General features: G+C 48.6%; 2 protein-coding genes across 2 annotated transcripts; one reads left to right on the top strand and one right to left on the bottom strand.

Moving 5' to 3' along the window:
• The first annotated feature begins 1,202 nt into the window (after positions 1–1,202).
• On the top strand, positions 1,203–2,550 carry LOC123098530 (40S ribosomal protein S27). The gene is made up of 4 exons (XM_044520561.1): positions 1,203–1,348; positions 1,484–1,585; positions 1,696–1,724; positions 2,261–2,550. The coding sequence occupies exons 1-4, from the start codon at positions 1,346–1,348 to the stop codon at positions 2,385–2,387; spliced, it is 261 nt and encodes an 86-aa protein (XP_044376496.1). The 5' UTR covers positions 1,203–1,345; the 3' UTR covers positions 2,388–2,550.
• A 6,371-nt stretch (positions 2,551–8,921) lies between these two features.
• LOC123098531 (beta-galactosidase 5) lies at positions 8,922–15,193 on the bottom strand. Its single transcript, XM_044520563.1, has 19 exons — positions 14,638–15,193; positions 14,112–14,207; positions 13,896–14,008; positions 13,647–13,713; positions 13,457–13,549; positions 13,021–13,164; positions 12,590–12,678; positions 12,336–12,441; positions 12,135–12,222; positions 11,855–11,973; positions 11,605–11,766; positions 11,312–11,490; positions 11,002–11,111; positions 10,803–10,912; positions 10,608–10,718; positions 10,405–10,518; positions 10,117–10,319; positions 9,581–9,917; positions 8,922–9,446 (listed from the first exon to the last, which is right to left on the bottom strand). Exons 1-19 carry the CDS (start codon positions 14,821–14,823, stop codon positions 9,327–9,329), a joined length of 2,547 nt encoding a protein of 848 aa, XP_044376498.1. The 5' UTR covers positions 14,824–15,193; the 3' UTR covers positions 8,922–9,326.
• Positions 15,194–25,906: the final 10,713 nt, after the last annotated feature.

Consider the following 25,906-nt stretch of genomic DNA (forward strand, 5'->3'; position numbering starts at 1 on the left):
TTCAGCTTCAGCAGCAGATTGGCTTTCATTGTACCTTGCTTTCTGATTCCTGCTCCTGCGTCGGGTCCCCCAAGCTGTTGTCGCCGGCGCACGGAGGTTTTTGAAGACCAGGGCAGAAGGCGGGTGAACCCCGTCCCCGTGCTCCTTAAACTCATGTCCCATCATGCCGCAAACCTGACACCAATCTGGTAAGCGCTCATACTTGACAGCAAAAATTTGCCGTTCGCCTCCACGGACCAGAGATATAGCTTTTTTCAGAGGGTTACGAACATCCAGCCAAACCCTGACTCGGTAAAAGTTCCCTTCGAAATCAAGGGAGGACGGCTCTGAATCCACAAACTCGCCAATCTTCGAGGCCAGTGCCTTAACCTTGCCATGGAAAGCTATTGGAAGCTCGATGATCCGCGCCCATATCTCAATCGTAAAGAGCTCAGTCGAGGAAGGCTTTGAATATCCATCATATGGGGCAATGACCACGTGATTTCCCCTAAAGTGCCATGGCCCCCCTTGCGTGACCCGTTCCCAATCTCCCAAGCAGTCAAACTGCATCTGGAAGAGATTCTCCTCGAGGGTTTTGATCTTGACTGGCCGAGCTAGGTCCCATGCAGTTTTCATGTTCCGGAAAAACCAATACGAGCTGAAACCCTTATCCATATGGACTCGGGCCAAAATCATCCAGCGGAGGGCCTCCTCTGCCGGCTCGTCCTCATCCTCGAAGATCACGTCATCGAGGTCGTCTTCCTTCAAAGCCAGTTCCTTCATCAGATCCTCCAAGTTGCCTTTCCCTTTGTTGCCTGAACCCGACGAACTTCCGCCGCTCGCCATGAATGCCAGCCTACTGATGCAGGTCGATCTCCGGTGTCTATGGCAACACCAACAAACCCTAAACCCCTCCAAGAGCCAAGCCCGCAACCCGTTTTGGAAACCTGGCCGCGGATCTTAACTCGGATCGAGGGGAAGGAAGAGGTAGTTTCTCAACTGTCGCCAATGGCGGCGAGAGGAGAGTAAACCCTAGCTAGAGGGAAACCTATACTGTTCCTAGCACAAATAATTGCATAACGAATCCACTAACTACCCCTTAAGTGATTTCGCCACGGCCACCGCGACACATGCGTATCGGCCCTATACCTACTGGCCAGCCCAGCCCAGCCCAGCACGGCCGCACCGCCGTACGAAGCCAGATCAAACGGGATGGACGCCCCAGATGCACCGAGCCTACTGATAAAGCCACCACGAAGTCCCCACGCCCACGGTCTCCAGCCCTAGCGCCTCCGCTCCTCTCCCCCGCCGCCACCCCCTCCCCGCATCGTCTCCCACGCCAAGACCGCCGCCGCCGCCCGTCAAGATGGTACGGCGAGGATACATCGTGGCTTTGATCCCCTTCCATATTTTCCGAATGTTTGCTCTCTCGTTTGATCCGAGACTTGCGCATCTCCTGTGATCTAATCTGTCTGTTGTCTCGGTTGGGAATCGAACGGAGCAGGTGCTGCAGAACGACATCGACCTCCTCAACCCGCCGGCGGAGCTCGAGAAGCTCAAGCACAAGAAGAAGCGCCTCGTGCAGTCCCCCAACTCCTTCTTCATGGTACGTGCGCATCAGATCACGTAGGATCGATCTGGGGGTTCCCGTTCCTTTGATTCCTCTCCTGGCTCGGCCCCTAATTGTGTGCTTGTCTTTGTGTTCCTTGCGTGCAGGATGTCAAGTGCCAGGGCTGCTTCAACATGTAAGACCTTATGATCTCTTCTTTGGTCTTGTGTTCCTAGATAATACAGTAACATTAAGATGGTGGATTGGATTCTTGACTTGGGTACTTGATTTAAAAAAGATGCTATCAGTGATTTAGGTTGCTTTAAGAATGGCTTAAAAGTTAGGTTTATGCACAAAGAACTGCCTGCTATATGAGAAAATATGTAGGTTTAGCAACCTGTGCATCTTGTACTATGTTGTGGTTCGCTGTTGTGCTCTTGCCGCCTGTGCTAATGCTGCCGTTGGTACTGAACGTGAACGACTAGTTATTCTGCTTCATTTGCCATGTACTCCCTCTGTAAACTAATATAAGAGCATTTAGAACACTAAAGTAGTTATTGTGTGTGTAGTTATAAATGTTCATTCCAAGTTGCCTCCTTCAGTATCATGTTGTTTGCCTGGCCCTGACTTGAATTACATCTATGCATCAACCAATTAAGTTTATTCATTATGACTGAAGTTTGCTCTTCATTCACGTATCATATATCTGACTCTGTATTGCCTTGATTGCAGAACGACTGTGTTCAGCCACTCTCAGACCGTGGTGGTGTGCCCTGGCTGCCAGACGGTGCTTTGCCAACCCACCGGAGGAAAGGCGAGGCTCACCGAGGGATGCTCCTTCCGCCGGAAGGGCGACTAAGCTACACTCCTGTTTATGTGAAAATGAAGCCCAGCCGAACCTTACTTTTCAAGTAACTAGTTATCCCCGATGTGTACTGGTCAAATTTTGTTAATTATGCTTGCCCATTTGCCAGCCTGAACGTTGTAGCAACGTGTTCTATGTCATGCACTTTTGATTTGCCTGTTGTTGGTTCTTCTGTTTGTCTGGCTGCCTGGTGGTCTCTGAGTTTGGTTTTGAGGATTTAGTTTTTGTTATGTAGTAGTGATAGCCTGCTGCATTTTCTTGACAGTGTTCAGTGTTTGGTATATATGCATTGTCATATCCTGTGTCTGGACCAAATGTTCTCATTTATCTGTCCTTAACCTAGAAGGTGAGGAAGATGAGCAACGAAGCGTGAGCATATGTGCAGCAATCCTTCAGCAGCACGCACTAGACTGCCACATAACATTAGAGATTTTCCTGTGGCTTTTCTACCTGCACACCCGACTGAACTCCGTGCCATCCAAGAGTAGTGCATGGCTACTGTCCCTATTCACTGAGGTATGTCTACAAACAAATGGCCAGGATCATAGGTCATGGACATGGAGATGTCAATCTGATGGATGTAGCTGGAGGTGTCTTGTGGGCGTGTTGCGTGTCCAGCTGCAAGCCCTAGCGGATCAAGACAGGATCTTGCCCCTCTAACTTGGAGATGTATCTCCAGGCTCTCTCGAGTGATCATGGTCGTGCAAATCAGGGAGCTAATTCAAGGAGGAAGCCACCCAACATTTCTCGTCTTGGGCTATGACAAAGTATATCATTTGGCAAGGGTATTCTGAACGATTTTGTGGGTCTTGGAACTGGCATGTCTTGTTAGAGGTCGTTACCTGTTATTGGGCGAGTTTGAGTTAGCCTGGTGTGAGTTGATGAAGTGGGCGCTAGAGCAGCAACCAGTATTGAGTTATTTTGCTACCAGGTCAGGTAAGAATTACTCGGAATATCTCTAAAAAAAGAACGGGTCCTGATAACGTACACGTGTGACATATTAGACATCTGTCCACACACCGTGTGTGGCGTGAGCAGGAGGCAGCCCACATGGGCTGTATGTGGACGGACATTAGAATTGTTCACACGTGTGGGCGCAACTACTTCGTGCCACATGCTCAATAAATACTACTCATCCCTACCCCGCGCGTGTGGCATGAAGCAAACATCCCATATACGTTTTGACCCAGCTACGTTAGGTACTCGCGGGATGACGATTTAGTTGTCATCCGGGATGGCAGATATAGTTGTCTGCGATGACAAATGTAGTTGTAAAAGCATGGCAACTCTCTCTGTTTTGGTTAACTATAGTTGCCAGTCTAATTTATGGTAGTTGTCGCGTGTAATCAAAACATAGTTGCCATGTATGATTAACTATTTGTCACATATGGTCAAACAATAGTTGCCATGTGTGTTTACCTAGTTGCCACGTGGGGTCCAACCGTAGTTGTAATGTGTGGTTAATCACAGTTGCCATGTGTGTTTTATCTGGTTGCCATGTACGCGCAATTACAGTTGACGTCTAACAACGAATCATAGTTGCCATGTGTGTTTACCTAGTTGCCATGTACGCGCAACTGCAGTTGCTATCCAAAAACGTACAGTGTCGTGTGGGTGAAAAGCAGTTCGCCCACACGCGCGTGGACTAGGTGGTGGCTGTGTGGGCAGAAACTAGTTCGCCCACACAGCGCAGCTAGCAAACCGCGTGCTGCGGGCCATGTGGGCGAACTCTCCAACACCCACACACATGATGATGCCCACGTGGCACTCAGATTCTAACAGATTCCTTTAGGATTCGTGCAAAACAGAATCAACATGAATTAAGGCGTATGAGCGATGTGCAAACATGTCACACGTGTGGACGTTATCATTTAGGAAAAGAATTACTCGGAATACTCCTCGTGTCGAAGTCACCATGATCCTGTAGGGTCACACACTCGAGGATTACAGGAATTGAAATCCACTTGGGCCTCAAGAGTTGAGCCCACATAGGGGCAGCTATAGACAGAGATCAGGTAACTTGCCCACAGCGAGTACTGCGGCAATAAGGCACTGTTCACGATGTCCCTGTTCAGCAAGCACTGTAGGACGGGGTACTGTAGACGTGTACTGTGGATATCTCCCTGTTCATCTCAATCCGGGCGTTGATCCTTGATCGGACGATTCAAAATGAGGGATAAGCCACCGTACTGTTCACTGGTGACTCACTCATAGCAAGTCACCAGATCTCAGTTCATAAAAGGTGGAGTGAACCAAATTAAGGCACGCGAGAGATACCAGTTTTGGGGATCCACTCTAGCGTTTGGAGAAACCCTCCAGTAGTTGCCAGCATCTCTTTTCTTGGTCCAGCGTTGTGAACTTAACTTCTACTCCCTGCGTTCCTAAATATAAGGGCTAGGTTTTTTGGAGGGCTTAAAAAATAAGCCGCTCATAAAATTTGTTGAGATTTCTGAATTAGTTATCTCTTAACTAGTTTAGAAGCTTCAATTAATAAGAGAGGCGGCTTATGAGATGAGCTAGGGAGGAGGCGGCTTATTTTTTAAGCTGCCAAAAGAACTGGCCCTAAGTCTTTTTTAAACGTTTTAAATGGACTACAATATATGGATGTATGTATACATATTTTAGAGTACAGATTCACTTATTTTGCTCTGTATGTAGTCACTTGTTAGAATCTCTAAAAAGACTTATATTTGGGAATCGAGGGAGTAGTGCGTCAGTGCACTGGAATAGAATACCTCAAGCGTCCAAGGCTTAGGCAGTGGATTCCGAAGATTTGGTCAAGTTACCCTATGAAGAGAAAATGCTTGTCTCTTGTGCACACGCCTTGTTTGACCGACGAGTGTCATGTAAATGCCTAACTTTCAAGTTGATCGTCATTAGTGGCTAAAAAATAGTCCACACTTGATGTTCGAGTCATCTTTAAAATTATGAGTGAGTAGTGATGTTTGATTGCGACCAGTTAATCTTACTCAAGGCCCTACTTAGTCCTATACCAAACCTATAAGTGGCAAATCATCAAGGTCAAGTGAAGCAACCAACTATGGTCAAACAAGTGAATGGAGGAAAAAGAATAAGACTAAGAAATAGTTAATGGAAAAGAGGCCCAAGTCAATAAGGAAGCCCAAGAAAAGAAACCCACCTTGGTGGGATAGATGAGAGGGATTGGTCCACCATGAGCTATGGACTCACCCTCTCTCCTAGTCCATCATGGAATTAAGGATCAAAGATTACCTCCATTACCCCTCCCATCCGTGATTTCATTATCGTTTTGTATAAATCATTGTAGCTCTACCAAGAACTAGTGATATGTATTGCCATAAGACGACACCAAGTGCTATACTAATGTTTTTATTAGTTAATTCAGTGAAACTAATATTCCTACAATTTGGCCAACCATGTTCAGCAAGGCGGTCGGCCGTCCATACCCGGTTCTGAGTGATCAACCAGGCAAAGAACTTGCATTTTGGCGGTGCCCAGTTCTTCCAAATCGTGTTCTTGAAGCTAGAAGCCATGATGCCGCAAAACTGCGCCTTGTATGCAGTGGCCGCCGAATAATGCCCTGAGGTGGTGAGCTTGCAAGTGATGGTGTCGGGGTGGTTGTCTTGTAGTTGCACCTGGGTCACCAGAGTCCAAAGCGAGATGAATTCTTGGATGTGCGCCACTGTTAGGCCATTTGAGAACCGAATTTTGTCCACCCAAGCACCATTCTGAATTGCCTTCCTTACACTCCACCTTTTGCTTCTGGAGATGTCAAAAATTAGTGGTGCAATGTGCTTAGGTCTAAGCTCATCAAGCCAGGCTGGCTCCCAGAAGCTCGCCTTGCTTGCGCCCATCTCCTATCATGACCTTCGTGAGGGCGTTAAAAAGGTCCATGTCCTCCTTGTCGCAAGGGTTCCCGGTGCCCACCCAAGGTCTTTTCGGCGCGATCCACTCAAGCCATGGCCACCTTAGGCGAAGTGCACGAGCAAACTTTGCAAGGTGAAGGATACCAAGGCCACCGAGGATCATGAGGCGGCACACGGAAGTCCAGTTAATTTTGCATTTGCCCCCAGAAACCTTGTCGGAACCCGCCCAAAGAAAGGCCCTCCGGATCTTGTCAATGGCTTGTAGAACCTCAGCCAGAATGACAAGCGTCATGATGTGGTAGATCACGATGGCAGTGAGGACCGACTTGACCAAGGCATTTCTGCCCGCGGGAGTGCAGTGTTTCCCCTGCCAAGGTGGTAACTTGCCGGCGACTTGGTCCTCGAGAAGTGGAACCTCTTTAACCGCCTAATCGACAAGGGAAGCCCAAGGTAGCGCAAGGGGAACGTTAAGCGCACCGCGGGCACGCTTTGCATGATGTCTTCAAGGTCGGTATGCGTTCATAGGGGTGAGTGTATGCGCGTGTATATGAGCGCTTGCGTGTGTACTGTGTTCGAAAAAATGATTTCTTCAAGGTCCGATCCTTCACACCGGATGGGTGCCACAAGGGTTTTTTTTTGGAAATTTGTAGCCAGTCCGGTCACCTCCCCAAAGCTTTCCAAGATAGTGGAGATGGTCCGGACGTCCTCCTTGATCGGTGCGACAAATATTGCCGCAATCGTCTGCATAAAGCGATGTCCGGAATTGCACCCCCCGACCACCCAAGTTACCAATCTATATCCCTTCATTAAACTGCGGCAGCCGGCATCTGACAGTGCTGACAAAACTATATATGTGATGTATTACAAAACTATGCTGCATGCATCGATTGATGCAGAGGCCGACGGTCATCCTCCTTTTCAGAAAAAAAATTGTCTAACTATCTGACATGCTGACAGCAGATGCACATGAAGATGTGGATACTTAAAACATTGTAGCAGACGCACATGAAGATGTGGATACTTAAACATTACAGCAGATGCACATGAAGGTGTGGATACTTAACATTTATAGCTGCAGGAGCAGGGCTGCTAACCAGACGATACGACTGAGAGTCCGAGATCAATTGTTAACCATCTCCTAGTAAACAAATGCATGAGACGAGGGCCTGAGCCAAAACCCACAAGTCCATGCCCTGTACCGCACGCACACACCGAGGAAAAGAACTCCGGAGATGAGACGGCGGACGGGCCGCGTCGGTGACCGCGAGCGGCCGCATCCCTCTGCCCGTCTGTGCGGCCGAGACTATTACAAAAGGACGGGGGAGCACATCGTCAAAGGGACTCCCTTTTACTACTATCATCGCGCCCGCTCTGCACTGCACCGGAGGTCCGCCCGCCCCGCCGCGGCACACCGTCTTTGCGTCTTTCGCTAGTCTAGATTTAGGGTTGGTTCTCCATGCTTTGCTTTACGGGTCGGACAGGCAAATCCTGCACGGCCGTACTGCGTTGCTCCTATCTTTCTTTCTTTCTTTCTTCCTTTCACCCCTTTGCGTTCTACTCCACTGCTCCCGTGTGTGTAGCATATAGGATGCTCTAGCGTTGAACGCATGGCATGATGGTCCTCTAAAAAGAAGAGGCATCCAACCCCAACCGCATGCATGATTGTGTTGGGTTGGGCGTGGTAGCTTCCGCGGGTTCCTTTCTTCTTAATGAAAAAGAATAGAGGATTCGATCTTCCTTCGGAACCGGGGAACCGGATCCTCTAACTTAGAGAAGGAAAGTTAGGGACTGTTTGTTAGCAGGTTGTTTACTGTTGGTATTTACTATAGATAAAATTAATTTTATTTCATCGTCATTTTGTTTTTATGTAATTACTATAAATATACACAGTAGATCTGTAATTTGCAAATTCATTTAAGTCATTGTAATCTTAATCATATAGAGAGAAAGAAGGCAAGTTAGGGTATTATAGCTTCTCCTATGTATGTTAGAGGATCCAGATTCATACATACTTGCCTGTCAATAACTCAGCTTCATTATTAGGTCCACCTCTATGGTTTCCAGGATAATGTTCTGTCGGTCATGGAGGCTCCATGATGGAGCTGTCTGGCACCGGACTCTGCAAAGATTATTACTAGCAAGGACCAGTAGGCAGCCAGTCCACTGTCTTTAAGACTGAGACACCATTCATATTTGTTCAGACAGGAAACTGTCACTTTAAGACTGAGACACCATTCATATTTGTTCAGACAGGAAACTGTCACGATGATTACTCTCTTCATCCGAAATTACTTGTCGCTTCAGTTGATTACTCTCTTCATCCGGACTTACTAGTCGCTTCAGACAGGAAACTGTCATGTTGATAACTACCGCCCCAAAAAATTACTTGTCGCTTCAGTTGATTACTCTCTTCATCCGGACTTACTAGTCGCTTCAGACAGGAAACTGTCATGTTGATAACTACCGCCCGAAATTACTTGTCGCAAAAATGGATGTATCTAGATGTATTTTAGTTCTAGATACATTCATTTCTACAACAAGTAATTCAGGATGAAGGGAGTATTTACCATATTTCCTGCCATTTGCTTTTTTTTTTTTACATGACAATGAAATTTCCTTCAGATTTCAGGCTCTTCGAGCACAAAATCACCAGCAAAACACAACTCCAGAGCCAAGAGCAAGCGACCAGCAACATGTTCATGCTCACAGCATGCACAATTAAAAGCAAGTGTTTTCAAAAGGAAGGATACAGCATCTTCTCTTCTTCAAGAAAGATGACACAGCCAAAACATACCAAGCAAAAGAATGCATCAATCTTTTGCCTCTGCTCTCCCCACACTCCATCTAGGACCAACTGCAAATTACCAGTTGGTCGCTTTTGAACAATTCATGGAGATGCAGGGTAGAGCACGAACCCTAATCTGAATCGGAATATGCTAGAAATGACCTTCTAAATCCTCCAGCCACGTCTACATCGAGTCGGTAGTACTTTACAGTTGAACTCTCGTCTCCACATCACCTCCCGTGTGCTCGATCGGTCACGCACAAGGCCACGCCGTCATTAAATTAGTCTAGTTGAAGGAGTCGCCTATGTACCAGGAGAACACACAGCCTCGACCGCCACCCTCTTCATCACATTCGGGCAGGGGTCTCCACCGAAGTTGTCGGGGGAGATGGCGACGGCACATCTTTGTTTCCCAATGCATTTCTGTTCAAATCAGCACAAGAAAAATCAGCCAATAGCATAACAATGTGAACATGAGCAGAGTTATATGTTTCCTTCAAGTTCCATGTGAGACAAAAATTCAAGTAGTCTGAAATTACCGAAAATAATTAACTGACCTCAAGAACAGTCTGTGACTTTGTTGAATGACACTCCCCTTGCTCGAAACTTCCGCAAGTCCCAGAGGGCGTCCCGAAGCTTGCAAACTTGATGGCAGAAATAGACTGCCCAGGTGCGCATCTTAGATGCACCTTCGACCTGCGTAACTCAGGCTTAGCTTCCCCTGAGCTCTCAGTCTGCCAGTTCTTGATACTTGGATGAAACTCTGATACATCAGCACAGACACTTGAGACTGATCTCTTCACAAGGGAAATCTTCGAAGTATCCCCGCCAAGTTCCTCGAAAACAACTAACAGATTTCTAGATGGCTGCAACCAGGATTTTGGCACATGATACCTGAATATAACAGTTTGAATAATTTAGTCAATGCAGTAGCAACAATACTTTACTAACAAGGGCAAAAACCAAAAAATAATTGGAAGAGTTTTAATGGTGAAGGAAGACAAGTATCAAGCAGTATGATTTTGGATACTAAAAAAAGATGAGGCAGCAGGCTGATTATCTCTAGTTCAAATGTTGTGGTAAATGGTCTTACCAACGTTGTGTCGGCTGACCGCAACCTGCTTGACATTTGGTTGCCCGGAATGACCCCGTGTAACTGTAATCTTTGCAGTCCCCAGTTGCATATGCTAATGAGTACCGTCCAATGCTTTGTCCATTTATCCAGATTTGTCCCTTACCCATGCTACCCATATCCAGAGCCAGCGGTTCATCACCACTTGGAGTATCAAAGTATGCCTATTAAAACAAGCAGTTGTAAGAGTGGGATTGAACATATTAAACCTCTAAAGGGCTCCTATCATAGATTGGTTTTTTTTCTTACCCTATACCATGCCAATGGCATTTGGTTTTGTGCTATCAGTGATCCTTGCATCCATTCAACTGAACTTGCACCTTCTAAGGAGTTCAGGTTCATCTGTTCACCTTTCAGACCAACCTAGAATGGATAAAGGTACATTTATTTACCTTCTTTCTTACTAAAAACACAAATTAGTCAACAAAGAAGTTACTAGATGCTGCACTCACCTGATAGGTCCATGTCTGCCAGGTCAGATCTCGCGAACCTTCATCCAAACCATGAAGCACAACAGGACCATTGACACCAGTATTCCATGTCTCGTAATGAACCCCGATATTCTACAGGGACAAGAATAGTTCAGTCATATATGCAAGATTATTAGCTGTAAGTTTATAAATTCATGCAGTGATGAGGGAACGAACCGGTAGCCCACAAGCAACACTCAGCAGTGAAATTTCGTTAGTACCGGCACGAAGGTTAACATTGCCCTTGTATGAGATTCTTTTATCTTCCCTGGTTCCAGAAGCAGAACCTACACCAGAATAAAAATTATTTTATTCACTATTCAGTCTCCACAGCGCTGGTGTTGTATAGACAAGAGAGCAGTTTCAAGTGGAAAACCTTGTAGCTGTCCATTGATAAAGATATGCAAGGCATGGCCGGCAGATTGCACAGAGAGAGACAAAGGCTTGCCACCTTGTAGAAACTTCTCAGAGGGGCTTACATCCACACTACAATAATCATTTTAAGCATATTATGTTTTAGCGTGAAAGGATGCAGAGGCCAGGGTAATCCTCCTTCTCTAAAAAAAAGCATGAAAGACATGTCCCTCGTTTTTCATAAACAGAAAACCGTAGGAAAGTTGTACAAACAGATGAAACTCCAATGAAGTTAGTTATAGAGACCTGCAACTTATTAGTGTCGCAATTACCTGGTCATGTACCAAAGATAATCACTGGTGTCTCTCGTGACATTAAGCTGTTCCAGTAGACCAGTTGTGGTGAGCAACGGAGCAGCTGCGAGTGAACCAACCTCCTCATCATACCTCTCCCACATCATTGAAGAGGCCCCATTGGACCACATCTGCATTTGAGATGTCTGAACACCAACCTGTGGAGATAATAACAGTTTGGACCAGCTAAACAAACTCCTCATATAATGGATTGAAATAATAAGACCTGAGAACGACATAATACCATCCGCATAAGCACAAGTGAAACTTACCGTTGCAGTGTTATAAACAACTGTTCTGCAATCAGGAAGGATGCTGATTGACCAAGGTGGAAGACTATAATGCTCATTGTCGAAGACAACTTTTGCATGAGAGTTAGAATTATAGTTTGCGAGAAAGGCTGCACAACCAGATGGAGATCGGTAGACATGGGCCTGAATTATAGGTTGTAAATGTAAGTGACAGATCAAGCCATATAGGATATATGCACTTCAGTGATGGGAAATGGTAATCAAGACAAACCTCTTGCATACTTCCAAGGGAAGTCACAGTTGGATCAACAGAAACCAATGCCGGCTCACATAACTTAATAGCTCTATGAAGTTCTTTAAGATGTCCATACTTTGGTTCTCTTGCAAGTCCTGGTTAGTAACAAAGCAGAGTCTGGGTAAGAATTATCTAGCCCATTTAGCAAAACTTCAATTCTTTATATGTCAAAAGTCACCGCTATGCTCAAAATAGACAAATAATAGATACAGATAGTGATCATACTGACAACAAAACTCTATATTTCTAAACTTACCATATTCATCAAGTGGGGCGTCATAATCATAGCTTGTGGTGATGAAGGGACCTCCAGCGGTGCGCCCAAAATTTGTTCCACCATGATACTTTGTGCGGAAAAAAAACAATATACCACTGACCATGAATATCTCCTCTCAGGAAGCTTCAAGAAAACTTAATAATGGTAACAAGCATATATACAACTTATTTTCTGCCATACCATGTAGTAGTTGATAAAAGAGCCACCCTTCTGCACAAAGCGAGCAACAGCAAATGAAAGATCTTCAACTGGTCGTTTACGGATGGTCCCACCAAATTCGGTAAACCTACATTATTGTTCATATTAATGCAATTGTACAAAGAAACACTAGAATGAACAGAATCCGAACGATGAACATGTGAACTGCATCAATGAAAAATGTAGCTGTATATTTTTCACAGTAGATTGGATATTTCCCTTGAAAGATAACTTACCAACCAGTCCAAGCTTCAGTCCACATCGTAGGCTTGGAAGGTGAGTTCGGTGTAAATGCATCACAGTAGAAACCATTGCATGCGTTTATCTGTACAAAGGACAAGTTAAATGTAATTTGAACTACTAGGTCGACAAGAGAGACAGGATGTAGCATACAAACTGATTGGAATTGATTTGATTATAGTTGTAAAACGAATGTACTATATTCTGCATACAAACTGGAACCAGATATTTTGGAAACCTAAAACACTAAATGGAATGCCTTATGGATATAACCTGCACTGAGCTCACAGAAATAAACATGTGAACTTACATGACCAAAAAAGAAAGAAAAAAAATACCCTTAAAAATCTAAGATGCCAAATAATCATCAGTTTGCTACATTTGCGCCATGATCCTTTTAATTCGACATGGGACAAGATTAACATACCACTGGATCTGGTGCATCTTCCTGCTTGCACATCACCCACGGCACACCGGTGTCCAATCCCACGGCCATCTTTGCCGCCCAGTCACTGTATGACTTGCCAGCAGCCCCAAACTCTTTCTCTTCTGGCCCATACTCATTCTCAATCTGCACTCCAAATAACAACAGGCAACACCATGAGCAACCAGGGAAAATACGCAGATTAAGACAAACCATGTTGAGAAATGCTGAATCACTAATTTCAAGCAAGAATAGAAGGCGACAATAAGCAGAGCACTTGCAACAAATGAATGAGCAGTTTCGCGTGTCATGGAAGAAAATTTATTTATTTCAGCGTTATGTACAATGGCAAGTTGGCAACTATCTCAACATGCAGTAAACAACCATGCCATGTCAAAAAGTTGCATTTAGCTCGAAGAGAATGTTTATACACACTTGCCTGAGAAAGGATAATAGGGCCACCTTGGGAAGCAAAGAGCTCCTCACTCTTCATCATGCCCACAATCTTCTCGGTGAACCCCTGCATTGCCGCCTGCAAAAACAAAACAAAGGGGCATTGCCACAAACCTAAGCAAAAGAAGACCTGCATCCCAGACAAGATCCAGAAATTGTGGAGGACTCCCACGGACCTTGAAAGGCTCGTTGTCGGTCCTGAAGCTGATGCCCGGAACATACTTCAGCCAGACCGGAAAGCCGCTGCATAAATTGCATGTGGACAGACACAAGTCACACAAGTCAAGTGACAAACGAAAGCAAATCACACGCATTCACCAAACTGGAAGCAGCAGCACAATGCCAGTAAATAATACGGACTAGTAGTCTATTTTCACTGTGGTGGTGATTTTTAGCAAGTGGTGGTAAGGAGTAAATATACGCACCCGAAATTCCACTCCCCGCAAATGTAGGGACCGATGCGGAGATGCACGAACAGCCCGGCCTTCTGGGCCGTCTTAATGAACCTGACCAAATCGTACCTCCCTTCGAAGTTGTACTGCAGCAAGCGAGAAAATTACCACTGGAATTCCACATCTCTTATAATAGCAGCTCACACTGAATGTCTGAATGGTAGGTGATGATAAGTGTGAGTGTAGTACGTTTCCGGGGGTTGGTTCGTGCCCGTTCCAGAAGACGTAGGTCTGGATCACGTCCAAGCCTCCGTCTTTCGCCTTCTGAATCAGCCCTTCCCACATCTGATGCATAGGGGTAGCGTCAATGGACAGTCAGTGCTCGGTCAATCAGCCAGAGATTCGGAAATATGTGAACAAAAATCTAGTAACAAGCTACAGCATTATTATTAGCGGTGCTGGGGAACCAAAATGCCCCAAAAATGGTCGCAGGAGCAAGCAAAACGAGCAGCATTTGGAGAAAATCTAGGAAAAGGGATCCGCAAGGATAGGGAGATGTCGATATCTGTCGCTTGAAAGCATTGAGCGCAAAGCAAAGAGGGGGAAACGTACGGGCAAGCAAGCGGCATTTCACTTTTCTTTCATGGCAGCTCTACCAAGCAAGAAACCGCGAACCGCGCCATTAAGCACCCAAGAAACTCCCGTCCCCTTCCCCGGAAAAAGTAAGAAAAGAAGAGGAAAAGGAGACGGTTTCCGAAGAAAGCAGCTGGGCTACCTCTGGGGTGCTCCGGGGGTAATGTATGGATCCGGAGAAGAGGATCCTCCTCTCGCCGCTGATGAGCACCGCCTTCCGGTCGTAGGTGACCGCGCCCTCCACTGCGGCCGCCAGCACGGACGCCGCCGCCGCCGCCGCCAAGACGGCCAGGCACAGCAGGGCCGCAGCCGCCCACCGCCGCGCCATCACTGTCCGGGAAGGTGGTGGGAGGGGACGGTGAGGAGGAGGAAGAAGAAGACACACGCGAGGACGGGCACACGCAAATGCGGCTGTGCCTTGCGTGGTCTTCACTGGTCTTCTTCCCTCCACCACCACCACGGACGGACCTGCTGCTCCTGGCTGGCCTGTGTTTTGTTGGTGGGTTTCTTGGATTCTAGGATTCCTTGGCGAGGTTCTTGGGAGGAGCGTCGGCCAGTGGGGGCAGCGGCTCACTGGAGCTTTTGGCCTATCGTGCTATTATAATCTCTCTCTCCTCTCCCTCGCTCGCACACCGAGCGAGTGAAACTGCTTGGACCGGAGAGAGAGAAGACGGAGGGAGGCAAAGAAAAGAGAAGAGAAGAGTCCCACCCACCGTAGGCGTGTGGATGTGTGGGACAGCGGGGAGTAGTAGCACCAGCAATGGTACCGTACAAAGATGGCAGCTCATCATGCATGCCATGGTGGCCTCCCTCCTCCGTGTGTGATGGTGATGACCTAGATAGACGTGGCCAGCTCTGCCATGCTGAGCCACTGACATCGGGCTCGTCTTTCCGTCACAGAGCGAGTACACACTCTGTCTGTTTATTAAAAACATGATTACTGGCAACTAATTGTAAGCGCATTTTGAGTATAAGATACAGCCACGAGGCTGCAACGTACTGTAGTGCTGTGCTTGTGGATGTAGCTTAGGAGCTAAGCTTGGTTGCATGCAGTAATGGAGGCACCGGCCATGCCATGCTCGCGCGTTGAGTGTTTGGCAACGAAACCGAAACCCACTTTCGTCCCATTCCAACAAAAGAAAGTGGCGAGCGAAAGCACCACCGGCTCTGCTGCCTATTACACAGACGGCGGTGTAGCCAAGCCAGCCTCGCTGCTGCTGCTGCTTCCACATTGGGAAGTCTGACTGGTTGGTTACCGGCCGTTTTGATGCAACGTGGACGGGAAAAAAAGAAAAGAAAAGAAAAGAGAAAGGCATCTTTCAGTACGGCGAGGCCTCTGGACGAGGGCACATGGGACGAGAGTGACCGAGCGAGCAGAGCGCGGTTGGACGAAGGAAGAGACCATCCATCCGTCGCCGCATTCCTGTGTGTGTCTAAACGGTGGCACAGGAGCCTAGAGAGAGCCTAGCTAGAGAGGTCGTTACTATGCAGTACTAAGTGCATTGAATTCACTCGTCGTGGCCGAGCCTGGAAATGCTGGTCGACGACAGGTTACGTTACACCGATGTAGGCATGGTGTAGGCGTGTGTAGCGGCAGCCAGGCCAAGGCCAAGGCAAAGGCAAAGGCGTCAGTGGACGGACATACGAGGATGGATCGGATCAGGATGGTTGCACACACGCGCCCACCGATCCCCGGCCACTGACGACAAACACCAGAGAGGATGGAGCGCCTTTGTGCAAAAGCGGGGCGAGGCGGATTAAAAGGAGGAAAAGAGAGGGAGATCGGAGGCGATTCATTAGTGGACGCACAGGCGGGCGGCGGCCCACCAGGCTGAACCAACGACCCAAAGCACGCACGTCGCAAAGGCAGTGCACGCCGTTCCCCATGATCGATCACCGCGTCCGTGTGCGTGCCGTGGTCACACCGTTTTCCCCCGGAAACGCCAGGCCACCGTCCGTGATCCCGAGCCCCAACTACCAGAGCAGAGCAGTGCAAACCATCCCGCCCACTGGCGCTGGCGCTCGCCTCGCGTCCGGACGGGACGTACCTGCGCGCGCGTACGCCAGCCATTTGCGCCCATATCTCCCCCTCTCCGTGGCAAAATTTCGTGTTTCGACCCTTTTTACAAACAAAATCAGGATCTGACCCCGTTCGAAAATATTTCAGGATCTGACCCTTTTGCCTACCGCCAGGGGGTCTGGCGGTAGGTTTGCACGTCCTACCGCCGTCCCCTCTGACGGTAGGTCCTTTGACGACGACTGACGGCCGTTGGCAGGCGCTGACATGGAAAAGGGCCTACCACCAGCGGGTACGGCGGTAGGTTACTGAAGCCTACCGCCAGACCGTCTGGCGGTAGGGTCATGTGTGGTGGATAAGGTGGGGAGGGGCTGGTTTGTGGGCCCCACCACCACTCTTCTTCCCCACTCATCTTCTTCCCCGTGCTCAGCTCCTCTCCCCCCCCCCTCACAAACCCCCCTAGATCCACTCCACTTGCTTGAGATTTCAGAGCATTTTCATCACCCAAGGTACCTCCCCCATTCCCCTTCCTTTTGATTGGTTGAGATCTTTATTTTGTGTTGATTTGGTCAATTTATTGCAAACCCTAGGTGTTGATGTTGTTGTGTGCATTTATGATGCATTTATGGTTAGGGTTATGGTTATGTTAGGGGTTAGTGTTAGGGTTATGGTGGTTATGTTGGGGGTTAGGGTTAGGGTTAATGGTTAGGTTAACTTAGTATGAATAGTAGTTACTTGTCCAATTTATACAAAATTTAGTTCATTTGTCCATTTGTGTTGGTTGGATGACATATATGGATTGATTATATTGTTTCCACTTTCTTAGATGCATAAGCTCGTAAATGTTCATTATTTGGACAAGTCGACATTTATGCTTGGAAATGACGATGAAGGGGAAGAGGCTATGGTTTTTGACACAAGTCCAAGCTTTGATGATCTTGTAGTTAAAGTGAGAAGCGTTTTACATTGGAATGACTCAAATGCCGTGGTTAAGCTTATTGGGAGGTATGACGTTGGATTGGAAATAAATTCCCGATTAAAGAGTATGTCCATCACCTCCCAATTGCATTGGAATGTGTACAAGGAAAAAGTAGACGCATCACAAGACAAGTCTCTTGAGATCTTTGCCACAAAGGTTGATCCTCCTCCTCCTTTGCAAATTGATCTCAACCGCAATGCATCCTCCCCCAGACATGATGATAGTGCCGAGGTGTATGTCCCCAATTGTTCTAGCCAACCACCAAGTAGCCAACCCAATGAAGATCATATCAATGCTAGCGCCATAGTACTCCGTCATGATGCTATTCCTCATGTTGAAGAAGATGCTAGTGGTCATGTTGATGATGATGCTATTGTTGCTCAAGAGGATGCTTACTCGGAGAATGAAGAGATCCATTACAATCCAATTGGTAACTTGGATGTCATTGTGCGGCAACAAGACATGGACCGTACCCTCCCTTATAACCGTATGTGTGGGTATAACTCGGATGACGAGGGTCTGGAGGAAGAGTTGGATGAGGATGGGTTGACTGCGCAAGAAAATGAAATCTACAAGAAGGTGACCAACAAGAAGAGAGGGCCGCCGTTGTTTAGGGATGTGAGTCTTGCAGACAATGCCGTCGTTGACGGTGGGATGAGATTCTGGTTGTCTGAGCCAACGCCGTGCCCCAAATTCAGTGATACTCGACCAGAAAATGAGGATGAGAATGCTCATTTGAAGAAAGGCATCAAGTTTGGTTTCTTGGTAGAGTTCAAGATATGGTTGTGTGACTATGCCATTAGGAACCATAGGCCGTTTGTTGTTGGTCATTCAAATCAAAAACTTCGGTACACAGTCAAATGTGACCAAGAAGGTTGCAAATGGATGGTCCGCGATAGAAAAATCAAAGAAACCAGGCAATGGGTGTTGAAGAGTCATGTTGGCACTCACACGTGCGTACCCCCGGATAGGGCCGACCGAAGCAAAGGACACCGTCAACTCACGTCTGAGTATCTAGGATACAAATTGTTGCATCAAATAGCACATGATCCAACCGTGAAGGTCAAGTTTCTCATGTCTTCGATTGAGAAACTTTTCGGATACCCGGTCAAGTATGGGAAGGCATGGATGGCGAAGGCAAATGCTATTAGGATGTTGCATGGTGATTATGAGGCCGCATATAACATTCTTCCCAAGATGTTGGCAGCCATTGCTCATCGAAACTCGGGAATGCGCCATCGGGTGGAGTCAATTGATGGAGTGTTTCGTCGTGCCTTCTGGAGCTTTGGACAATGCATTGAGGCATTCACGTATTGTCGCCCGGTCTTGTCTATAGATGGTACATTCTTGACCGGAAATACAAGGGCACATTGATGGTGGCGATGGCCCACTCTTCAAATGATAACGTGTTGCCGGTGGCATTTGCCTTGGTGCCTTCGGAGCACGATGATAATTGGGAGTGGTTCATGGGGCATGTGAGAACCAAGGTGATAGGCAAGCGAGAGGTATGCATTATATCGGATCGCCATCATGGGATTCTCAAAGCAATAGACGTTGATATTCCCGGTCTTCCAAAGCTTCAACACCGTTGGTGCATGAGACACTTTGTTGCAAACTTTTACCGAGCATGCAAGAGCAAGGAGTTTTGCAAAGACCTTACCCTTGTTTGCGTTGCATTCAACACCGACACATTCAAAAGCCGATATGATAAACTCCTCAAGGCTTTGGAGAAGAACAAAGGGGGGAAAGAATTCTTGCTTAGGCACGAGCCGGATAAAGAAAAGTGGTCACGCGCTTACGATGAAGGAGGTATGCGATATGGGGACATGACAAGCAACATGGTGGAATGCTTCAACAATGTGTTAAAATGTGTGTCAACACTAACATCCGTTTTATATGCAGTCACCGCCTCCTCTATGCAAGTACTTCAGCTGGATAGATCATGAAGTGCCAAAAGATATCCAAAAGGACCAATTAGAAGATTGTCTTAGAGCATCTCCAGCCGCTGGCCCCCCCAGGACGCATAAAAATCGCTCCCTGGGGGTGAGCCGGCGATTCGTTCGGCGCTGGGGGCGGTTTTGCACCCAGTCGTCGCCCCCAGTCGCCGATTTTGGCCCACTTTTGAAGCCCCATTTCGGCGAAAAAGGCCCATATGGACGAGAATATGCCCATATTCGGCGTGGTTCGCCGTGGCTCGACGTTCAATTATCAACATAAATATTTGTTTATCACATATTTCATCACAGAAAATTCAAATACTTCAACAAAATAGTTCAACAACAAATAGTTCAATACAAATTATATAGTTTAACAAACAAAAACTCATATTTCATCACACGTCGCGCCCGGTGTCGCCCTTGAGCCTCCATAGGTGCTCTATCAGATCTTGCTGCAGTTGATGATGCACCTGTGGGTCTCGGATCTCCTGACGCATACTGAGGTAGGCAGTCCAGGTTGCCGGTAGCTGGTGATCAACTTGGGCAAGAGGACCCTGCCTGTGGTATGGTTCAGTGTCAAACACTGGCTCTTCCTGCTCGCTCTCAATGATCATGTTGTGCAAGATGACACAACACGTCATGATCTCCCACATTTGATCTTTCGACCAGGTCTGAGCGGGGTACCGGAGAACAGCAAATCGAGATTGGAGCACACCAAATGCCCGCTCGACATCCTTCCTGCAAGCCTCCTGAATCTTCGCAAACCAGGCGTTCTTGCCTCCAGGCACAGGGTTTTTGATGGTCTTCGCAAATGTCGACCATCTCGGATAGATGCCATCAGCTAGATAGTACCCCTTGTTGTAGTGCCGCCCATTGATCTCGAAGTTCACCGGAGGATAATGACCTTCAACAAGCTTGGCAAAGACAGGAGAGCACTGCAGCACGTTGATGTCATTGTGAGTTCCTGGCATACCGAAGTAGGAGTGCCAAATCCAGAGGTCCCGTGTGGCCACCGCCTCAAGTACCACACTGCAACCGCATTTGGCGCCTTTGTACATCCCCTGCCAAGCAAATGAGCAATTCTTCCATTTCCAATGCATGCAGTCGATGCTTCCAAGCATCCCAGGAAATCCTCTTGCTGCATTCTGTGCTAGGATCCGAGCAGTGTCTTCCGCATTGGGTGTTCTCAAGTATTGCGGTCCAAACACTGCCACCACTGCCCGACAGAACTTGTAGAAACACTCTATGCTGGTGGACTCGGCCATGCGCCCATAGTCGTCCTGTGAGTCAGCGGGAGCTCCGTATGCAAGCATCCTCATCGCTGTCGTGCATTTCTGGATGGAGGTGAATCCAAGTTTGCCGGTGCAATCCATCTTGCATTTGAAGTAGTTGTCGAACTCCCGGATGGAATTCACAATCCTGAGGAAAAGCTTTCTGCTCATCCGATAACGGCGCCGAAATGTTCTGTCGCCCTGAAGTGGAGCATCGGCGAAGTAGTCGGAGTAGAGCATGCAGTAGCCTTCGAGATGACGCCGGTTCTTTGCTTTCACCCGCCCCGGCGCCGAGCCACCTCGCCGCGGCTTTTCATTGCTAGCCAGCAGCTGGGCGAGGGCGGCGAGCACCATGAGATGCTCTTCTTCCTGGACGTCGGCCTCGGCTTCCTCCTCCAGCAGCGCGGCGAGCACTTCCTCGTCATCCGAGTCCATCGCCGAGGCAGGCAAATCGCCGAACACCTTGCGCGCGGTGGGCGTGCACCCGCCGCTAAACTGCCCCTCCGCGGCCGGAAACGCCCAGCTGGTGCCGGAGGGGCTGCCACAGCGAACCTCTGCTATTTTTCCGGCGGGGAATGGCTATCTAGCGGTGAAGGGCGGCGGGGCGGCGCCGGGATATACCTAGTGGCGGCCGAGAGCGCGGGGGGTGGGAGGCGAGTCGGGGAAGAAAATCTTGACTTTTCACCTGACGGCGTGGGCCAGCCGCGCTTTTCCCTTGCGCCGGAGCCCCCAAGCGCCCCTAGCGCGCCGGGTTCGGCCTGTGGCCGCCGGGCGGAAAAAAGGGCCGAACCGGCGCTTTTCGTCGTCCTGGGGGCGCGACTGGGCCATTTTTTGGTGCCGGCGCCGAAAAAGTCGCCTGGGGGGCCTGTTGGGGGCGCGGCTGGAGATGCTCTTAGGCGCCAGCGGCTGTTCGAAGAAAGGTTTCAAAGAGGCTTGGAGAAAGAGCGTCGTCAGAAAGAGAGGATGGAGCGGAAGCAACGCGAGGAGGAGAGGGCGCGCCAAGCGAAGCTTGCTCGTGAGGAGGAGAGGGCAAGAAAGCTTGCAAAAGCTCGCAAGGCATAAGAGGAGGATGAGGCATGTGACAAGAAGGGTAAATGGCCCCGTATGACTCAGTAAAGCCTTCGCTTCGATGGACTCGTCATGTAACCGGATGAAGCCATGCCAAATTTATCATGAACTATGTAGTACTAAGGCAAGAAGCCATGTGTCGTGAATGAATTTGCCATTTGTATTGAATTTGGTGTGAAAATGTTTGCAAGGTGTCGTGAATGAATTCAGTTTGTCATCATATTCTGTGATTTTTCATGATTCTTATTGAAAAACTGTTGTGCTGGGAAGAGAAGAGGGATAGAATAGAACAGAGTGTTCTGTTTTCAGAGTTTACAACCCTACCGCCACAGGCCCTGGCGGTAGGCTGCTGTACCCTACCGCCAGCGACCGTGGTGGTAGGGTGGTGTATATTTTCTGTAACGAGAAACGCCAGCGCCCTGGACGGTAGGGTTTGGTCCCTCCTTCTCTCCTCTTTTCCCCTCTGTTTTGCCCCATTTATCGAATGTTAGCATAATATACCCAATTCTATCAAATATTAAAATGATCATCTCGCAAGCACATACATAACTCAATTCAACATAGTTCATTACATTCACGAATAATACATGTTCAAACTTATTAAAACATGACCCGGTTCGGATGACATCGGTTGAAACTAATAACTCATGCTCAACGGCACATTTTCTAAACAGGTAACATATTTCTCATACTTATCAGACGTTCAATTTGATCGTCACGTGCTTGATTACGCTTCAGTTGAAAGTCTGTGGATCCTGCCCAATGACCCAACACACCATTCGTTTCACGGAACCAAGCCCATGCAGCACGGCGAGCGGGATTCTCTGACACGCCCTATTTGATTGCCCATCCTATGACCTGGCCGGGTTTCCTCAAGTCCATCTCACGGGATTCTTCTTTGCTTGTTGTGAACGCAATCTCAACTGCCAAAGCGTGTCTGCAAGCATATTCCCAGTCTTGCAGCTCATCAAGCATCCTCTCTTTCTCCTTCACAAACTTTCGGAAAGCTTTTTTCTCCTTAGCATCAGAAGGTTCCTCGATAGTGATACTTGCTGAAATCCTTCATGGCCGCATTTGCCTCATCACAACTCTTCAACCATGCTTCACATTCCTTCTTCAAGCAACGGTGTCGCTCCGCCATGATCTTCTCACACGCTACGTTCATAGTCATGGATTGATTGTCCATCCTACATGAATATACGGGTTTAAGATGACATAAACCAAAACATAAAATAAATTCAGTAGAGTACAACACTTGGTTACTTGATATGACATACAACACCAAGTTCTTAATGAGTTCAAATGTTAAGGGTACAAGTCATAGTAGTTCAAATGACGACCAAGCATAGGGTACATGTCATTACAGTCCAAATGACAAAGATTACATAGCCTCATGCAATTCTATGCGGCGTACGGTCCCGGGTTGCAACAAATAACATCATTTCTTTCTTTGACCCATGCCCAACGAGAAGCCCGGTTCTCGTCCGACGAGAATGGTTGGCGAACTAACCAATTAATGACCTGACCATGATTGCCCATGTCTATCTCAGCATATTCTTCCATTGTCACACACAATGCAATTTGCATTGCAAGATCACGCCTACAATTTTTTTCCTCCGTCTTGAGCTTCTTCATCTGCCTCTCCTTTTTTGTTATAAAATTTTCGGAACGGTCTTTATTGAAATAATTATATGAAAAGGCCCTACACTCCGCATTCAACGCATCAATGGCTTCGATCCACAAGTTTATCTTTTCCTCAATCAATTCGTGTTCACGGTTCGCCGCCGCCTCAGCAGAAGTTTTCAAAGAAAACGAACGGTGCCATCCTACATTTCGAAAAGTTGCTATTAAATTAACTTAGCTTTAATTGCTTTCTTAAGCCTAACCCAACCCCAATTATGTACATTAAGACTAGCACTAGATCTAGGTACACAAACTATTCTACAAGCAATTCTAAGCACATCATACATAAGAAAATCACAAACATAAACCTAAATGGATCATAGTAATTGATTTGACCACACCAAAATGATGAGCTAGGGTTTGCAATCAAATGAGCAAATGTAAAGTAAACAAAGATATCAACCAATTAAAATGAGGGGAAATGAGAGAGCCACCTTGAGTGATGAAAATGGTAAGAATCCACCGGAGAAATCTCAAACAAATGAGAGAGATTTGGGAGGCTCTTGTGCTTCAAAGAAAGGGGGGGGGGGGAGAGTTGAGCTCGGTGGAGAGGTGAAGTGGCCTGAATGAGTGGTTGAGGAGGGGGAGGAAATATCCAGCCCCTCCCCACCTTATCCACCACACATGACCCTACCGCCAGAGGGTCTGGCGGTAAGCTTCAGTAACCTACCGCCGTACCCGCTGGCGGTAGGCCCTTTTCCACGTCAGCGCCTGCCAACGGCCGTCAGTCGCCGTCAAAGGACCTACCGCCAGAGGGGACGGCGGTAGGACGTGCAAACCTACCGCCAGACCCCCTGGCGGTAGGCAAAAGGGTCAAATCCTGAAATATTTTCGAACGGGGTCAGATCCTGATTTTATTTGAAAAAAAGTCAAAACACGAATTTTTGCCCCTCTGCGTCGTGTGCTCACCAGTACTACTGTCTACAGCGGTGCTCTCGTGGTGACCTGCCTGGGCCTGCCGCTGCTCGGTGGCTGGCGTGGCGCGCACGCTCGGCGCCAAGGGCATCCGGAGAGCGTGGCGGCATGGGGACGGACAGGCGCATCACGCGCGCGTGTACGTTCGGCTGCGGTGCACGTCCAGTCATTGACCAGTATCCTCGCAAGTCACAACAGGACAAGGCGGTGCCGACGCGGCCGTGCTGCCTGCGCGGCGATCGGTGGGTGCGGGTGCTCCATCGATCACTCGTAAGCGTCCGTTGGGCCATCCCATCCGTTCCCATGTATGTTGTCACGTGCATTTGCGTACGCCGTGTTTTGTTGGACGGATGCATACGAGCGGCGGGCGTTTCAAACAGGAAGAGCTGTGTGGACGCGTCCATCGTGGTCGACATATCTATGTGGTCCTGAGGCTGAGTACGAAATGTGATGGAGCTGGGGGGTGGGAGTAGACGGTAAATGCCGGTGGATGGTTAAGCGATGTGTAAATAGGACACGGCAAAGCTTGTCACATTGCCCGTCCAGGTCGTCCAGGCCCGTGTTCCGCGCATGCATGTGGTGCTCCGAGTCAGCTCTTGGGCGCCACGGCCACATGGCTGTGCAGAGGAGAGGAGCCCCTCCCGGGTCCATCGGTCAGGCGGCCGCAGGCCATGCACGTGGCTATTTACAGACGTAAAAAACGTCCTTATTCTACTCGTACTCTGCATGTTAGGCCAACTCCACCGCGCGGCTCCATCCCGTCCGGCCCGTTCGTTTGGATTAAAAGGGACAAACCAGACGGCCGAGCGCGCGACGTTCTGAACCCATCTGGTCCGTTTTGTGTCCGGGCCGACCCATTTCGAGCGCAAACATGCGCCGCGTTTGGGTCGCGGCGGACAGCAAACGCACGCGTCGCTCGTCCGTTTCGGGGCCGCGTGGCAGGCGGCCACCTACCTCCCACCGCCCGATATTAATGCGCACGCGCGGTCGGCCCCACCTGTCATCCGCCCAGGCGAACGGTCGCCATCCTTTTTAAATGGGGAAGCCGTGGATCGGTCGTCGTCCACACTCCCCATTCCAGCCCGTGCTGCCTCCTCGAAACCTGACACGCCCCAAACCCTAGCCTCTCCTCGTCCTCGATCCCGCCGGCCGGCCGTCTCGCAGCCATGGGGCTCTGGAACACCGGCCGCAAGGGGAAGCACGACCGCGAGGCTGGCTCATCCTCGGGCTGCCGCCCGCATCACCACCGCGTCGGGCCCCCGCGCCGCCCGCATTCTCCATCGCCCCACAGCCGCCGGCGAGCACGACCAGCACTACATCCACGCGGATGTATGCCGGCGTTATTGGGAGACGAGGACGCCGCTCCCGTGGAGCGACGTCCACCTTCCCAATAACTGGCATCTCTCCGCGCAACCGGGTGCCGATCCCGCCGGTCCCGACGAGTGGTCATGCCCACCGCGAGGAGATCGAGCGCCGCCGCCGCCTCCTCCCCGACGACCTCTTCTACGACGCCAGGTACGCCCCGACTCCGGGCTCTGGGA

Source organism: Triticum aestivum, chromosome 4D (assembly GCF_018294505.1).
Source record: "Triticum aestivum cultivar Chinese Spring chromosome 4D, IWGSC CS RefSeq v2.1, whole genome shotgun sequence".
NCBI lineage: Eukaryota > Viridiplantae > Streptophyta > Magnoliopsida > Poales > Poaceae > Triticum > Triticum aestivum.

Excerpts from the sequence above, each read along its gene's own strand:
- LOC123098530 (XM_044520561.1), top strand. Across the intron at positions 1,586-1,695 it reads CCCCCAACTCCTTCTTCATG|GATGTCAAGTGCCAGGGCTG; the intron begins GTACGTGCGCAT and ends CCTTGCGTGCAG. Across the intron at positions 1,725-2,260 it reads TGCCAGGGCTGCTTCAACAT|AACGACTGTGTTCAGCCACT; the intron begins GTAAGACCTTAT and ends CCTTGATTGCAG.
- LOC123098531 (XM_044520563.1), bottom strand. The coding sequence starts at position 14,823 with ATGGCGCGGCGGTGGGCGGCTGCGGCCCTGCTGTGCCTGGCCGTCTTG. Across the intron at positions 11,491-11,604 it reads TTGTTTATAACACTGCAACG|GTTGGTGTTCAGACATCTCA; the intron begins GTAAGTTTCACT and ends TTATCTCCACAG. Across the intron at positions 10,320-10,404 it reads TGCCATTGGCATGGTATAGG|GCATACTTTGATACTCCAAG; the intron begins GTAAGAAAAAAA and ends TTGTTTTAATAG.